Source organism: Mobula hypostoma, chromosome 2, assembly GCF_963921235.1.
Source record: "Mobula hypostoma chromosome 2, sMobHyp1.1, whole genome shotgun sequence".
Lineage (NCBI taxonomy): Eukaryota > Metazoa > Chordata > Chondrichthyes > Myliobatiformes > Myliobatidae > Mobula > Mobula hypostoma.
Genome location: NC_086098.1, coordinates 12,427,803 through 12,442,267, shown reverse-complemented (window position 1 = coordinate 12,442,267; position 14,465 = coordinate 12,427,803). Strand labels below are relative to the sequence as shown.

The 14,465-nt window shown below is 41.4% G+C and overlaps 1 protein-coding gene across 1 annotated transcript in view; it reads left to right on the top strand.

The window, feature by feature from the left end:
- The window catches only part of nt5dc1 (5'-nucleotidase domain containing 1), a 665,771-nt gene that overhangs the window by 20,899 nt on the left and 630,407 nt on the right, over positions 1 to 14,465 (top strand). The window contains exon 3 of the mRNA XM_063033647.1: positions 11,870 to 11,941. Within this exon, the coding sequence (XP_062889717.1) occupies positions 11,870 to 11,941 (72 nt within the window). The remainder of the gene's footprint in view (positions 1 to 11,869; positions 11,942 to 14,465) is intronic.

Below are 14,465 nucleotides of genomic sequence, written 5' to 3'. Positions count from 1 at the left end.
TGTGAGCAGTCTTCGCCTCTCTCTTCTTTCTCTTTTAACAAGGTGTCTGTGTTTGGCACCTCTCTCTCTCCCTTTTCCAAATGCACAGTTCATAGGGGTAATTCAGGACCCCGTCACACAGTTCACCACCAAGAGTTGAATGAACAACATGGGAGAGCGAGTGGAATCAGCCTGACCCTCACCTCCGGTCCCAACCCTCAGGCTTTCCAATCTACCCTGACCAGTGTTTAAATTGCCCAAGCACAGGGAGTGCCTTGCTGTAGGGCTTGGACCCAGGCACTGTGAAACGCCTGGGTCGCCCAGCTGGAAGCCATATTCAATCTTACTACATTAGTTCGGTGCTTGGAGCGACCCTCCCTCTCACTTGGGTTAGGTGGATGGGCATTGAAACTCTTCCGCAACGATTCCTCTCCTACTGCATCTCTGACAGCGTGGACAACTCCATCTGCAACCCTGTCTTAAACATGTTGCGCTTCAGCTTTGTGGAGCACTAGCATGGCTCATCCTTTGAATCAGCTTATCAATGGTAAATACAGAGTATTGTTGATGTCGGACTTGTTAATGATAAAGTCACTAAACGACAGGGAAAGTAGTTCAAATATGTTTGTAAGAGGTGGCCATTGTCTGGAGTTGTGCAATATGAATATTACCCATCTTAATATTCATCATAGGTAAAGCCTCCCCATTATATAGGACATCTGCACAAAGTGTCACAGGAAAGCAGTGTCTATCATCAGTGACCCCCACCACCCTGTAGGCAGGTCAATATACCACCTAACCCCAAAAAATGGGGTTGGGACCATTCGTATGACAGCATTGTCTGATTTGGAGGTGACATAGTTCTTTATCGCTTCTGGCAGTTGTGGCTTATCTGGCTGGCGCAAGATGTTCTTTGCTTTGAAAATGGCATGAAACAGTCCAGTGTTGCTGCGACTTTTTCAAGGTCAGCCTCATCTCTACTCACTCTGGAGGTGGACAACTCCTTATGTTGTTCACCTGTTGTGTAACTATTCGCGGTCAGTTCTTGCATGGCGAGGTTGTCAGAGGATGACACAGTGGAAGGCATAGTCCAGACTGCTCTCTGGTGCTCTGACATCCCATTTCTTCGCGTTAGGCCCCCTTGGCTTTTTAGTGAGCACATTAGTGTCTGTTCTATCACAAGATCAGAGCCAAGGCCAGCCCAGTATTGGCTGCTGTGTATGATTACATGGAACCCAGACTGGAACTTCTGATGAATATAAAAGAAACATGTCATTACTCCCACCCCTAAAAATTTGGGATTATCATGATTGAGATTTTTCTTTTGTTTTAACTTTCGAATATGCATGAAGATGGCAGCACTGTACTTTTTGGAGCGCTAAAACCTCAAATATGGAGTCAAAGTCAGCGAGAACGATGGTAGGGAAACCTAAATTGATTGAAACAATAAGACATTTGGATTAACAGTGACAATAACCATTAAAATACTATGACTACGTCATGAAAGGACGTCATATGATGTCATGAAATAATAGTTCATAGTTCTGGCGATAAAACACACTGCGGGTATTCCCATTCACATTTTGCACCACAATTATGGCACTACCATTGTTAGAAACAGTGAAATACAGCAAAATAAGACAGATATGGGTCCAATTCTTTTCATTGGTGGCCACTTTTTTAATGTCAATTTTTAAAAAATTTCCCATGCTCCGTTTCTGTCCAACTTTTGATATGTTGTTCAGTATGTCTGAAAGTACAAGAAATGACCATAAAACTTTTTTTTGTACTTTTTTTGGGGTAGAGGTATCTTGGCGCTATATTGACAGCATTACTGGTTGTGCTTGATTCTTGCTGCTGGTACCAGGAGGAAGGCACAGGAGCCTTGGGTATCACACAACCAGGTTCAGGAACAGTTATTACCCCTCAACCATCAAGCTCTTGAACAAAAGGGGATAACTTCACCCAACTTCACTTGTCCCATTATTGAAATGTTTTCACAACCAGTGGACTCACTCTTCATCTCATGTTCTTGATATTTATTGCTTATTTATTTATATTATTATTACTTATTTGTATTTGCAGTTTGTTGTCTTTTGCACACTAATTGAACGTTGGTGCAGTCTTTCATTGATTCTATAATGGTTATTATTCTGTTGTGGACTTCTTGTGGGCATACTCAATAAAATGAATCTTAGGATTTTGAACTTTGAATTTGCTCTTTGTGGCGTCAGGGCAAGGATTGGTTCAGTATGTAATGTATTAGCAAAGAAACAAAATGTTGTGCACTCCCCACAATTGACAGTATGAAGGAGGAAAGATCACTTGGTTGATAATCCTGCACTTTTGCCAGATTTTTGAGGATTATGTTCCATTCTCTTTTTCTTATTAAAAAATTATGCATTTCATCCATTCTGTGATGGCAATGCCACATATTGTTTCCGAAAATATTGGTAGTTTCGAAAGTATTAAGTAAGCTATTATATCTACAGATAAACTGTAAACCCAAACAAGCAATTACAGGGGTAATGATGATAATTTCAAGCATTAGGCAAAAATTATAGTGGCTAGAACCAAAGAAATTTTCTATTTAAAAGGTGGAATTAATCTCTCAGCTTCTTTGTCAACTCCTCTCACTAAATATACAGCAAGATAATTAGGCTCTGTGTCTTTGATGTTGCCAGAAGGTTTGAAACAACTGAATAAGCTAGGAAACTGTCCTGAGGAACTCGAGGCATTGTCCTAGAGTTAGATTGCTGTATCAATGTGGTATTTTAATAATTTTACAACTGTTCCTTTCACATTTACTGGTACTGCTCTGATTTAAAATGAACAGTGGTTATGCATGACTTCCATATGTCTTTCTTTTTCGAGCAGAACTTGGGTTGAGTTGCTGTCTGATTTTGGCAATTTACTTGCAAACCTTTCATCACCATGCAAGAAGACATCATCAGTGTGCTGTTGATTGTGGTGTGTCCTCCGAATGTTTGGCCTTTATATACTTTTCAATCAGCTGATTGGATGTCATTTTGGAAACTGAGTTGTGATGTGGGGAGGAAATCTTGTTACTGATTGGCTGTGTGGCAAACAGGGTTTGCCAACCTGGGGTCCACGGACCCCTTGCTTAATGGCATAAAAAAATGGTTGGGAGCCCCTGGTTCAGAGGTTTTCAATATTTGTTTGGTAACTGAAATGTGAAGAAAGCTACAGGTGAGGGGTAATATTGAAGATGGTGAGGAGTGGCCATCAGAATATTTTGCATGGACATTCAAGGCTGTAGAATGGACAGGTAAAGTGATAGGGGTAATGTCTGTGGTGGGGTGGTGGGATAAATCACTGGTTGTGGTGAGAGCTGAAATCCAGTTAAAGGGTGGATTGTGTAGAGCTGAAGATAGGAAAAGGTGTTCTAGAAGTTGGAATGCTACTTAAATTTGGGCTGCTGCTTTTTTTTATCCATTATCTCTGATTTGCTGCTTTTTACAACCCTAGTTCTTTTTTCCATTAGGAGTACATTTCGTAGTTAGCTGTAAGTGGGGACAAATGTGGAAAATTAACTCTGTCTTGAGTTAGAGGGCTTATCTGAGTTAGAGGGCTTAGTGATAAATTTTGCCTTCCCAGAGAGGAAAATGATGGTTTGCTACCACAAATTTTGCCTGGTACTTGTGATATCAGCAAGCATCTGTCATCGGTCAGACCATTTAATGAGCCAGTCTTATTTACATTGCTAGCCGCAGGTACAAAAATATTTATTTTTGAAGCCATTTAGCATCTTTAATATCTAATTAATGGTTTTTCCATCACTGAAGAGCTGGAAGCTATTCATGGTGAAAGAACAGATAAGTCAAACCCACAATACTTATTGTAAAACTATTGAGGTATCATTTGGTAAACATAGAATTTAGCTTATTGTGGTGATGTAGTCACTTTGAAAATGTTTCTTTTAAATTTATTCAGCAAATGTGGGTATTGGAATTATGTAGTCATGCATGCCAGGTTAAGAGTGATATTTGGTCTCAAAACATAATGTGTTAACTACAACAACATGCAAAATACTAGAGGGAGTCAGATTATGGTAAACGATCACTGCAAACAATGATGAGACTGGGTTGAGAGTTGAAGCGTACGTGTACGAGGTGGAGTTAGAGGTCGAGGTGTGCTCGAGAAGTTGGAATAGGTCGAGGCATACTTGAGATGGAGTCAGATGGAGAAAAGTTGGAGTGGAGGAGATTCGGGGTCTATCCATCCAAATGGAGAGCGATGTTTGGTCGATCTAAGCAGCAGATTGATTTGGCAAAGTTGTGTACGGGCCTAATGTGGTGGTGGGGTCTAGGCCCTGAGCGTACTGAAGTGACAGGGCCCTGATCCTTGAGCAAGGAATGACCTAATGTTCGGATGATTTACTGGTGCAAGAAAAAGTTCGTGAACCCTGGGTTTTTATATTAGTTACTCATAAAATGTGGTCTGATCTCCATTTGTCAAAATAATAGACAAACACAATCTGCCTAAACTAATAACACACGAACAATTGTACTTCTCTTGTCAGTACTGAGTACACCATTTAAACAATCACAGTCTAGGTTCAAAGTAGTATGTGAACTCTGGGGTAATGCCTTCTGCAAAAGTGATTTGGAGTCAGGTGTTCCAATCAACAAGATAAGATTGGAGGTGTGGCTTATAAAGGTGCCCTACCCTATCACAAAAACACACATTAGACCATCAGGAAATATCCTGTACTTTGTTCCAAATCTCAGAGTTGACAGAACCTGCTCTTCTCAAGAAAGATCTGTTTATGTGCATCGTGTGTCAATCTAAACAACTTTCAGAGGAACTTAGAAGAAGAATTGTAGAGATGCGTGTAGCTTGAAAAGGCTACAAAAGCATTTCTAAAGACCTGAGTATTCATCAGTTCTCTGTAAGAGAAATTGTCTATGCAAGGAGGAAATTCAGTACTGTTTCTACTCTCCCTAGGAATGTGCATCCTGCAAAGACTGCACCAACAGCACAACGTGCAAAAGGAAGTGGAAAAACAAAGGAGATGAAAAAGAACACAGGAGCAACAGCAAAGGTTTACAAGAATCTCTATATTTTGCTAAAGTCTCTGTTCACGTGTCCACTATCGGAGAAACACTGAATAAGAATGTTGTTCATGGAAGGACACCACAGAGGAAACCACTGCTCTCAAAAAAAAACTTTGCTGCACGTCTCAAGTTTGCAAAATACCATCTGGATGTTCCAGAATGCTTCTGGGACAATGTTCAGTGGACAGATGAGACAAAAGATGAACTTTTTGTAAGAAATGCACACCTATTTATTTGGAGAGAAAAGGACACTGCACACCAACACCAAAACCTCACCCCAGCTGTGAAGCATGATGGAAGGAGCATCAGGGTTTGGGGCTGCTTTTGTGCCTCAGGACCTGGACAGCTTACAGTCGTTGAGGGACCAATGAATTCAAAATTGTATCAATTAATTTTACAGGACAATATCAGTGTAGCGGTCCATCACCTGAAGCTTAATAGAAGTTGAATGATGCTACAAGACAATAATCAGGAAGACAAGAGTAAATCAACAATACAGGGGTTAACATCCTTTTTCCAGCCTGGACTTTGAATGATTAAACAATGTGTTCAATAAAGACATGAAAAGTACAATTGTTTTTGTGTGCTTTTAGCTTAGGTAGATTGTTTTTGTCTAATATTGTGACTTAGATGAAGATCAGACCACATTTTATGAGTAATTAATGCAGAAAATTGCGTAATTCTTCTTGCGACTGTAAACGCCGGGCTAGAGGATTGAAAGGCCAGATGTCAGGACCAGAGGCAAGGGTCAGGCTGGTTCTGCAAGCTGCTCTGTGACAACTCTACTGAGGCTGTGGCCTGTTCCTGCTGCTCCAGATTCCCTGTCAGCGGGCTCCGCAATATTTACTCCACTGTGTGCTGAACTGAACGTGAGGCTGTGGGCCTGCTTCAGGCTCCATGTCTGAGGATTCACTTGCGTACCAAATGCAATTTTCTAACTTTTATTGTTTGCACGGTTTTTTTCTCTCTTTCTTGAGAGAAACCAGAACTGAACTGAAGAGATGGAGGAAGGGGCGGTTGGCTCACAAATAGAGAAAGCTTGGAGACAGTACGAGAGGGAGGGTAGGCAGGTGATAGAGAAGGGATATACTCAGACCTATGGTTTGAGATATGTCTATTTTAAATCAAGAAGCAACATGAACAAAACATATGAGCTTAGAGCGTGGATCAGTACTTGGAGCTATGGTGTTGTGGCCATTACAGAGGCTCAGATGGCTCAGGGGCAGGAAGGGTTACTTAGAGTGCCAGGCTTTCGATGTTTTAGAAAGGACAGGGAGTGAGGCAAAAGAGGTGGGAGTGTGGCACTACTGATCAGATATAGTGTCATGGCAGCAGAAAACAAAGAAGTCATGGAGGGATTGTCTACTGAGTCTCTGTGGGTGGAACAGGAAGGGGTCAATAACTCTACTGAGTGTTTTTTATAGACCACCCAGTGGTAATAGGGACATCAAGGAGCAGGGGTGTAGTTTGTTAGGTATATTAAGGAAGGTTTCCTGACACAATATGTAGATGAGCCTACAAGAGGAGAGGCTGTACTTGATCTGGTATTGAGAAATGAACCTGGTCAGGTGTCAGCTCTCTCAGTGGGAGAGCATTTTGGAGATAGTGATCACAATCCTATCCCCTTTACCATTAGAGAGGGATAGGAACAGACTTTAGGAAAGCATTTAATTGGAGTAAGGGGTAATATGAAGCTATCACGCAGGAACTTGAAAACATAAATTGGGAAGAGATGTTCTCAGGGAAATGTATGACAGAAATGTGGCAAACGTTCAGGGGATATTTGCGTGACGTTCTGCATAGGTACGTTCCAATGAGACGGAAAGGATGGTAGGGTACAGGAACCGTGGTGTACAATGACTGTTGAAAATCTAGTCAAGTAGAAGAGAAAAGCTTACGAAGGGTTCAAAAAACTAGTTAATGATAGAGATCTTGAAGATTATAAGGCTAGCAGGAAGGAGCTTAAGAATGAAATTAGGAGAGCCAGAAGGGGCCATGAGAAGGCCTTGGCGGACAGGATTAAAGAAAACCCCAAGGCATTCTACAAGTATGTGAAGAGCAAGAGGATAAGACGTGAGAGAATAGGACCAATCAAGTGTGACAGTGGAAAAATGTGTGTGGAACTGGAAGAGATAGCAGAGGTACTTAATGGGTACTTTGCTTCAGTATTCACTACGGAAAAGGATCTTGGCGATTGTAGGGATGACTTACAGCGGATTGAAAAGCTTGAGCATATAGACATTAAGAAAGAGGATGTGCTGGAGCTTTTGGAAAGCATCAAGTTGGATAAGTCACCGGGACTGGATGAGATGTACCCCAGGCTACTGTGGGAGGCGGGGGAGGAGATTGCTGAGCCTCTGGCAATGTTCTTTGCATCACCAATGGGGATGGGAGAGGTTCCGGAGGAATGGACGGTTGCGGATGTTGTTCCCTTATTCAAGAAAGGGAGTAGGGATCGCCTAGGAAATTATAGACCAGTGAGTCTTACTTCAGTGATTGGTAAGTTGATGGAGAAGATCCTGAGAGGCAGGATTTATGAACATTTGGAGAGGCATAGTATGATTAGGAATAGTCAGCGTGGCTTTGTCAAAGGTAGTACGAGCCTGGTTGAATTTGTTGAGGATGTGACTAAACACATTGATGGAGGAAGAGCAGTAGATGCAGTGTATATGGATTTCAGCAAGGCATTTGATAGGTACCCCATGCAAGGCTTATTGAGAAGTTAAGGAGGCATAGGACCCAAGGGGACCTTGCTTTGTGCGTCCAGAACTGGCTTGCCCACAGAAGGCAAAGACAAGTCATATTCTGCATAGAGGTTGGTGACCAGTGGTTTGCCTCAGGGATCTGTTCTGGGTCCCCTTGTCTTTGTGATTTTTATAAATGACCTGGATGAGGAAGTGGAGGGATGGGCTAGTAAATTTGCTGATGACACAAAGGTTGTAGGTGTTGTGGATAGTGTGGAGGGCTGTCAGAGGTTACAGTGATCTGATGGATACGAAACTGGGCTGAGAAGTGGCAGATGGAGTTCAACCCAGATAGGTGTGTGGTGGTTCATTTTGGTAGGTCAAATATGATGGTAGAATATAGTATTAATGGTCAGACTCTTGGCAGAGTGGAGGATCAGAGGAATCTTGGAGTCAGAGTCCATAGGACACTCAAAGCTGCTGCGCAGGTTGACTCTGTGGTTAAGAAGGCATACGGTTCTTTGGCCTTCATCAACCATGGAATTGAATTTAAGAGCCGAGAGATAATGTTACAGCTATACGGGACCCTGGTCAGACCCCACTTGGAGTACTGTCCTCTGTTCTGGTCACGTCACTACAGGAAGGATGTGGAAACTATAGAAAGGGTGCAGAGGAGTTTTACAAGGATGTTGCCTGGTTTGTGGAGCATGCCTTATGGGAATAGGTTGAGTGAACTTGGTCTTTACTGCTTGAAGCAGCAGAGGATGAGAGGTGTAGAAGATGATGAGAGGCATTGATCATGTGGGTAATCAGATGCTTTTTCCCCAGGGCTGAAATGGCTAACACAAGAGGCACAGTTTTAAGGTGCTTGGAAGTAGGTACAGAGGGGATGTCAGAGGTAATTTTTTTAATACAGAGAGTGGTGAGTGCGTGGAATGAGCTGCTGGTGATAGTGGTGGAGGCAGATACAATAGGGGCTTTTAAGAGAGTCCTGGGTAGGTATATGGAGCGTAGAAAAACAGAGGGCTATGGGTAACCCTAGGTAATTTCTAAAGTAAGCACATGTTTGGCATAGCATTGTGGGCTGAAGGGCCTGTATTGTGCTGTAGGGTTTCTGTGTTTCTATGTTTAAACACCAAAACATTGAGTGTTTGTATTTTTTTTAATGGGTTCTTCTGGGTTTCTTGTTCTGTGGCTGCCTGTAAAGAGACGGATCTCAAGGTTGTATAATATATACATACTTTGATAATAAATGTACTTTGCACTTTGATGGAGAGGAGTACAGACTAGTTGGTGATAGTTGAGTCCAGGTTGGAGTGCAGGGAAGGGAGAGTGAAATGAAATGCTAGGAGGTGATAGTTGAAAGAGGTAAAGGGCTGAAGAGATGGAATCTAATTGGAGAAGAGAATGGACCATGGAATAAAGGGAAGGAGGAAGGAAACCAGGGGGAGGTGAGAGGAGAAAGGGTGAGGGTAACCAAAACAGGAAATGGAAAAAGCAAGAAAGGAGGAAAGATTCAAGATGTTTGATGTCATTTCCTGTACACAGTGTAAACAGAACAAAATAGTTGCTACTCTTGGATCCAATGCAGAACAAAAAAGCATACATAATAAATAATAATACATACATTGATTGTATGTACATAAAGTGACGTTGGGTTTGACAGAAAATAATAAAGTCATGGTGGAGGTGGTGAGTGGAGGTGTTGGTTGGCCTTGCTGCTTGGGGAAAGTTACTGTTTTTACAAACGTTTGTAGTTTGGTCCTGTGTGGATGCTACGTAGCCTCCTCCTTAATGGAGGTGGGACATGAGCAGAGTGTGCACGAACTTTCATGATGGTACTGGCCCTTTTCCAGCACCTTTCTGTGTATATGTCTGATGGGTGGGTAGGCTGGTGCCAGTGCTGTGTTGGGCAGTTTGACTACCTGTTGTATAGTCTTTCTGTCGGCCGCAATGCATTTTCCATACCAAGCAGTGATATAGCTTAGAGGATGCTCTCTACTGCGCCTCTGTAGAATGATGTGAGAATGGATGTTCAATGGTTGCACTTTTCAGCCGCCAACGTGCTGGATGTGTTCTGAGGCCATGAGATGTTGTGTGTAAAGGGGGAGAAATTACCAGAAGTTAGAGGAATTGATCTTCATGCCATCAGGTTGGAGGCTACTGAGACAGAATACATGTTGCATCTCCAACGTAAATTTGGCCTTATGGCAGCAGAGGAGGCTAATAATGGATGTGTCTCAATAGGAATATAAAGTCAAATTAAAATGGGTAACCCACTGAGATCCTGCCTTATGTGGCAGACAGAATGAAGGTGGTTGACAAAGTGGTCCTCCAATCTGTGTTATTTCTCACCAATGTAGAGGAGACCACACTGCTTACAGTAGATGACCCAATGGGTGCAGGTGAAGGGAAGAAGTGTAAAGGAAGGTCTAGCTCTTGTCGCTCTTGTCACACTTGCAGGGATGTGTCTGGGTAGATCAGTGGGAAATGCTAACCGGATAGAATTTGGCAAGTACTTGAGTGGTTTTATGGACACTAATGCTGATTTTAAATTCTGAAGCGGCTGTGATAGAATTTGAACACATGTTTTAGCTGATTAGTCAAAGATTATAATTACTGTACAATGTAATCACAATGCCACTGTTACTCAGTAATGTACTTGTAAATAGGATACTCTGTGATTTGGAACAATGTACAGTATATTTCCTCATGGTCCAATGTATGTGTGTTGTATTCAAATTTGTGTTGTATTTCAAATGTTAAGGAAAGATTATAGAAATGGTGGATATTTGGTAGGGAATAGACTGCCTGTAGTCAGAGTGATCATATTAATCTTTGGTTCATCTCTAATTTCAGTTGGACAACAATTGTTGTGAAAATTGATTGAATTGAATTGACTTTATTTCTTACATCCTTCACATACGTGAGGAGTAAAAATCTTTGTCTCTGTCTGAATGTGCAATGTGCAAATTATAGTAATTTGTAATAAATTGTATGTATATTAAGATGTACAACAGAACAGTCAATATGACATAGAAATACAACAGTGTCAGGATGAATTAATCAGTCTGATGGCCTGATGAAAGAAGCTGTCCCGGAGCCTGTTGGTCCAGGCTTTAACGCTGCAGTACAGTTTCCTGGATGGGAGCAGTTGGAACAGTTTGTGGTTGGGATGACTCAAGTCCCCAATGATCCTTCGGGCCCTCTTTATGCAACTGTCGCTGTCAACGTCCTGATTAGTAGGAAGTTCACAACCACAGATGCGCTGGGCTGTCCGCACCACTCTCTGCAGTCCTGCGATTGAGGGAAGTACAGTTCCCATACCAGGCAGTGATATAGCCAGTCAGGATGCTCTCAATTGTACCCCTGTAGAAAGTCAATAGGATTTGGGGACTCATGCCAAGCTTCAACTGTCTGAAGTGAAAGAGGCACTGTTGTGCTTTTTTCACCACACAGCCGGTATGTACAGACCAAGTGAGGTCCTTGGTGATGTGTATACTGAGGAACTTGAAGCTGTTCACTCTCTCAACCCCAGATCCATTGATGTCAATTGGGGTGAGCCTGTCTCCGATCCTCCAAACTTCATTAACAGATTGGAGCTGTGGGTGGCGACACAGTCATGGGTGTACAGAGAGTAAAGGAGGGGGGCTTAGGACACAGCCCTGTTGGCTGTTTCCACCTCTCACGATGGGGATGTAGGGTTTTGACTTTGTGAGGCCCAACTCAAAATCCAAATTCAATTATTTTATATAAATTGTAGTTGATAAAGCCAAGTATTCAAAATTTAAAATCATTTTTGTATTGAAATTGTGAAACAAATCAGAGTGATATTCCCAAAGCCAGGGACCCTCCATTTGGAAGAAAATTGGGTCCTGATTATGATTTGAACAGTGCTGCCAAAAAAACCCCCGCAAAGTATTGTAGCAATTGTACAAATGTAGCTTTCGTGTTTCTGAACTATTTATAGAATGTTTCCCATTGACTTTGTATTGGATGCATCATCTAACTCTGAAGTGATGAAGTCAAGACTAGAGAAAACTAAATGGACTGAAGCCATCAAATCTCTTGATAAAAATTTTAAACTTCCACTTTGTCACCCTTTAATGTGATTTATTCTCATGGCAGTTTCAAAGGCTTGCTTTTGGACTTGGAAGATGGAAATTTACTGAAACTAGGTGAAGATGGAACCGTTCTGAGGTAATTATTATTTGATTGTCTTATTCATAATGAGCAAGGAATTTCATGAAATTCTGATTTTATATTTTCACTCTTGTGTTACTAGCACGTAACCTTTAGCTTCATTAAAATGTAATTGGGCTTAAGACTAAAGTGGTGCCCACAACACTATGCTAAATTGTACTAACTCCTATTTTTTTCTCCAAATGTGATACTTTCTTTCTCCTGAACTGCTGCAGTTTTCTGTAGAAGGTAGGAAAGGTTAGGAAATTCCAAAATCTTGATCTGTGTTGCCAGAGGAATAACAGTACATATCCAGATCATGAGTCACGCTTCTGTAAATCCATAAGATGTATGAGCAGAAAGACGCCATTCAGCCTGTCGAGTCGGCTGCACCATTCAATCATGATCAACGTTTCATTTCTCAACCCAGTTCTCCCACCTTCTCCCCATTACCCTTAATCCCCATACCAATCAAGAATCCAGCAATCTCTGATTTAAATGCACCTAGTGACTTAACCTTAACAGCCCTCTGAGGCAATGAATTCCAAAGTCACTACTCTAGCTAAAGTCAGGTTATTCATAACCCCAGGAAATTCTGTTTCTCCTTACCTAGTGAAGTGCAATATTCTGACCATACAATTAATTCCAATAAAGACTTAACACAAATTTTCTCATACATTTTAAAGCACTTTTTCAAGCTAGTGGGACTATAACCAGTGGTCATAGGTTAAGGGCAAAAGGTGAAATGGTTAAAGGGAGCATGAGGGGAAACATCTTCACCCAGATGGTCGTGAATGTGTGGAACAAGCTGCCGCACATCTGGTGTATGTATGCTCGATTTCAGTGTTTAAGAGAAGTTAGGATTGCTACATGGATAGTAGGGTTATGGAGAGTTGTGCTCAATGGGACTAGCTAGTTTAAATGGTTTGGCATAGACTAGAGGGGCTGAAGGGCCCGTTTCTGTGCTGTATTTTTCTGTGACTCTATGTCTATAACTCTAGTGATGATAATTGGATTTTGCTCCCTGGTACCAGTTAATGACTGAATTCAGGATAAATTCCATTACTTTCATTACGGGTGTCTAAGCGTGATTATTCATTGAAATGAAAGAATTGTACCAAGCGTATACAATATGGGTCAGTATGGAAAAGGATGTTTTTGATTTACAGAGAAATTGGCTTACAGACAGAACTATATAAAATTATGTTGCCTTTCTTCATCCCTATTACCAAAATGCACCTTCTTAAATTCATCTTTATTCAATTTGAAGCGCTAATTCTCTGACCATTTTGCTGTAGTTTTGTTACAATTTATTTGTATGTTCTTAACTGTTTGCCGCACTTTAAAGGTATTGCTTTCTGATGCAATTCAATGTTACTTTGATTTTGGTTTCTCTAATGATGTAGTCCTGAAATGCCAGGGGAGAACATCCAATTTTGTAAGGAAGCTTGGATATGCCTTGAGCCTGTTTTATACGATGCCTATGAAAGGATTTACACCCCTCCCCCTCCCCGGGAGGTTTTCATATTTTATCGTTTTACAACATTGAATCATAGTGAATTTAATTTGGCCGTCTTTGACACTGATTAACAGAAAAAAACTCTTTCATGTCAAAGTGAAAACCGATCTCTACAAAGAGATCTAAATTAATTACAAGTATATAACACAAATTAATTGATTGCATAAATATTTATCCTCTTTAACAGGACACACCAAATCATCACTGGTGCAACCAGTTGGTTTTAGAAGTCACATAATTAGTCATATGGAGATCTGTTTTTGGAGACCTGTGTGCAGTCAAGGTGCTTCAATTGATTGTAGTAAAAATACACCTGTATCTGGAAGGTTCAACTGCTGGTGAGTCAGTATCCTGGCAAAAACTACACTATGAAGGCAAAAGAACACTGAAAGCAACTCTGCGAAAAGGTTATTGAAAACCATAAGGCCACCAAGAGACCTGTGACAACTCTAGAGGAGTTATAAACTGAGATGGGAGAGACTGCACACACAACTGTTGCCCAGGTGCTTCACCTTTATGGCAGCTTTATGGGAGAGTGGCAAAGCAAAAGCCACTGTTGAAAAAAACTCACGTAAAATCTCAGCTAGAAACATGTGGGTGACTTTGAAGTCAGCTGGAAGAAGGTTCTATGGTCTGATGAAACCAAAATTGAGCTTTTTGGCCATCAGACTGAACACTATATTTGGTGTAAGCCAAACGCTGCACATCATCAAAAACACACCATTCCTATTGTGAAGCATGGTGGTGGCTGCATCATACTGTGGTGATTCATCACTGCATCAGGTCTTGGAAGGCTTGTGAAGGTAGAGGGTAAAATGAATGCAGCAAAACAGAGGGAAATCCTGGAGGAAAACATGATGCAGTCTTCAAGAGAACTGCGACTTGGGAGAAGATTTGTTTTCCAGCAAGACAATGACCCAACCCTTAGAACCAAAGTTACACAGGAATGGCTTAAAAACAAGAAAGTTAATGTCTTGGAGTGGCCAAGTCAGAATCCAGACCTCAATCCAATTGAGAAATTGT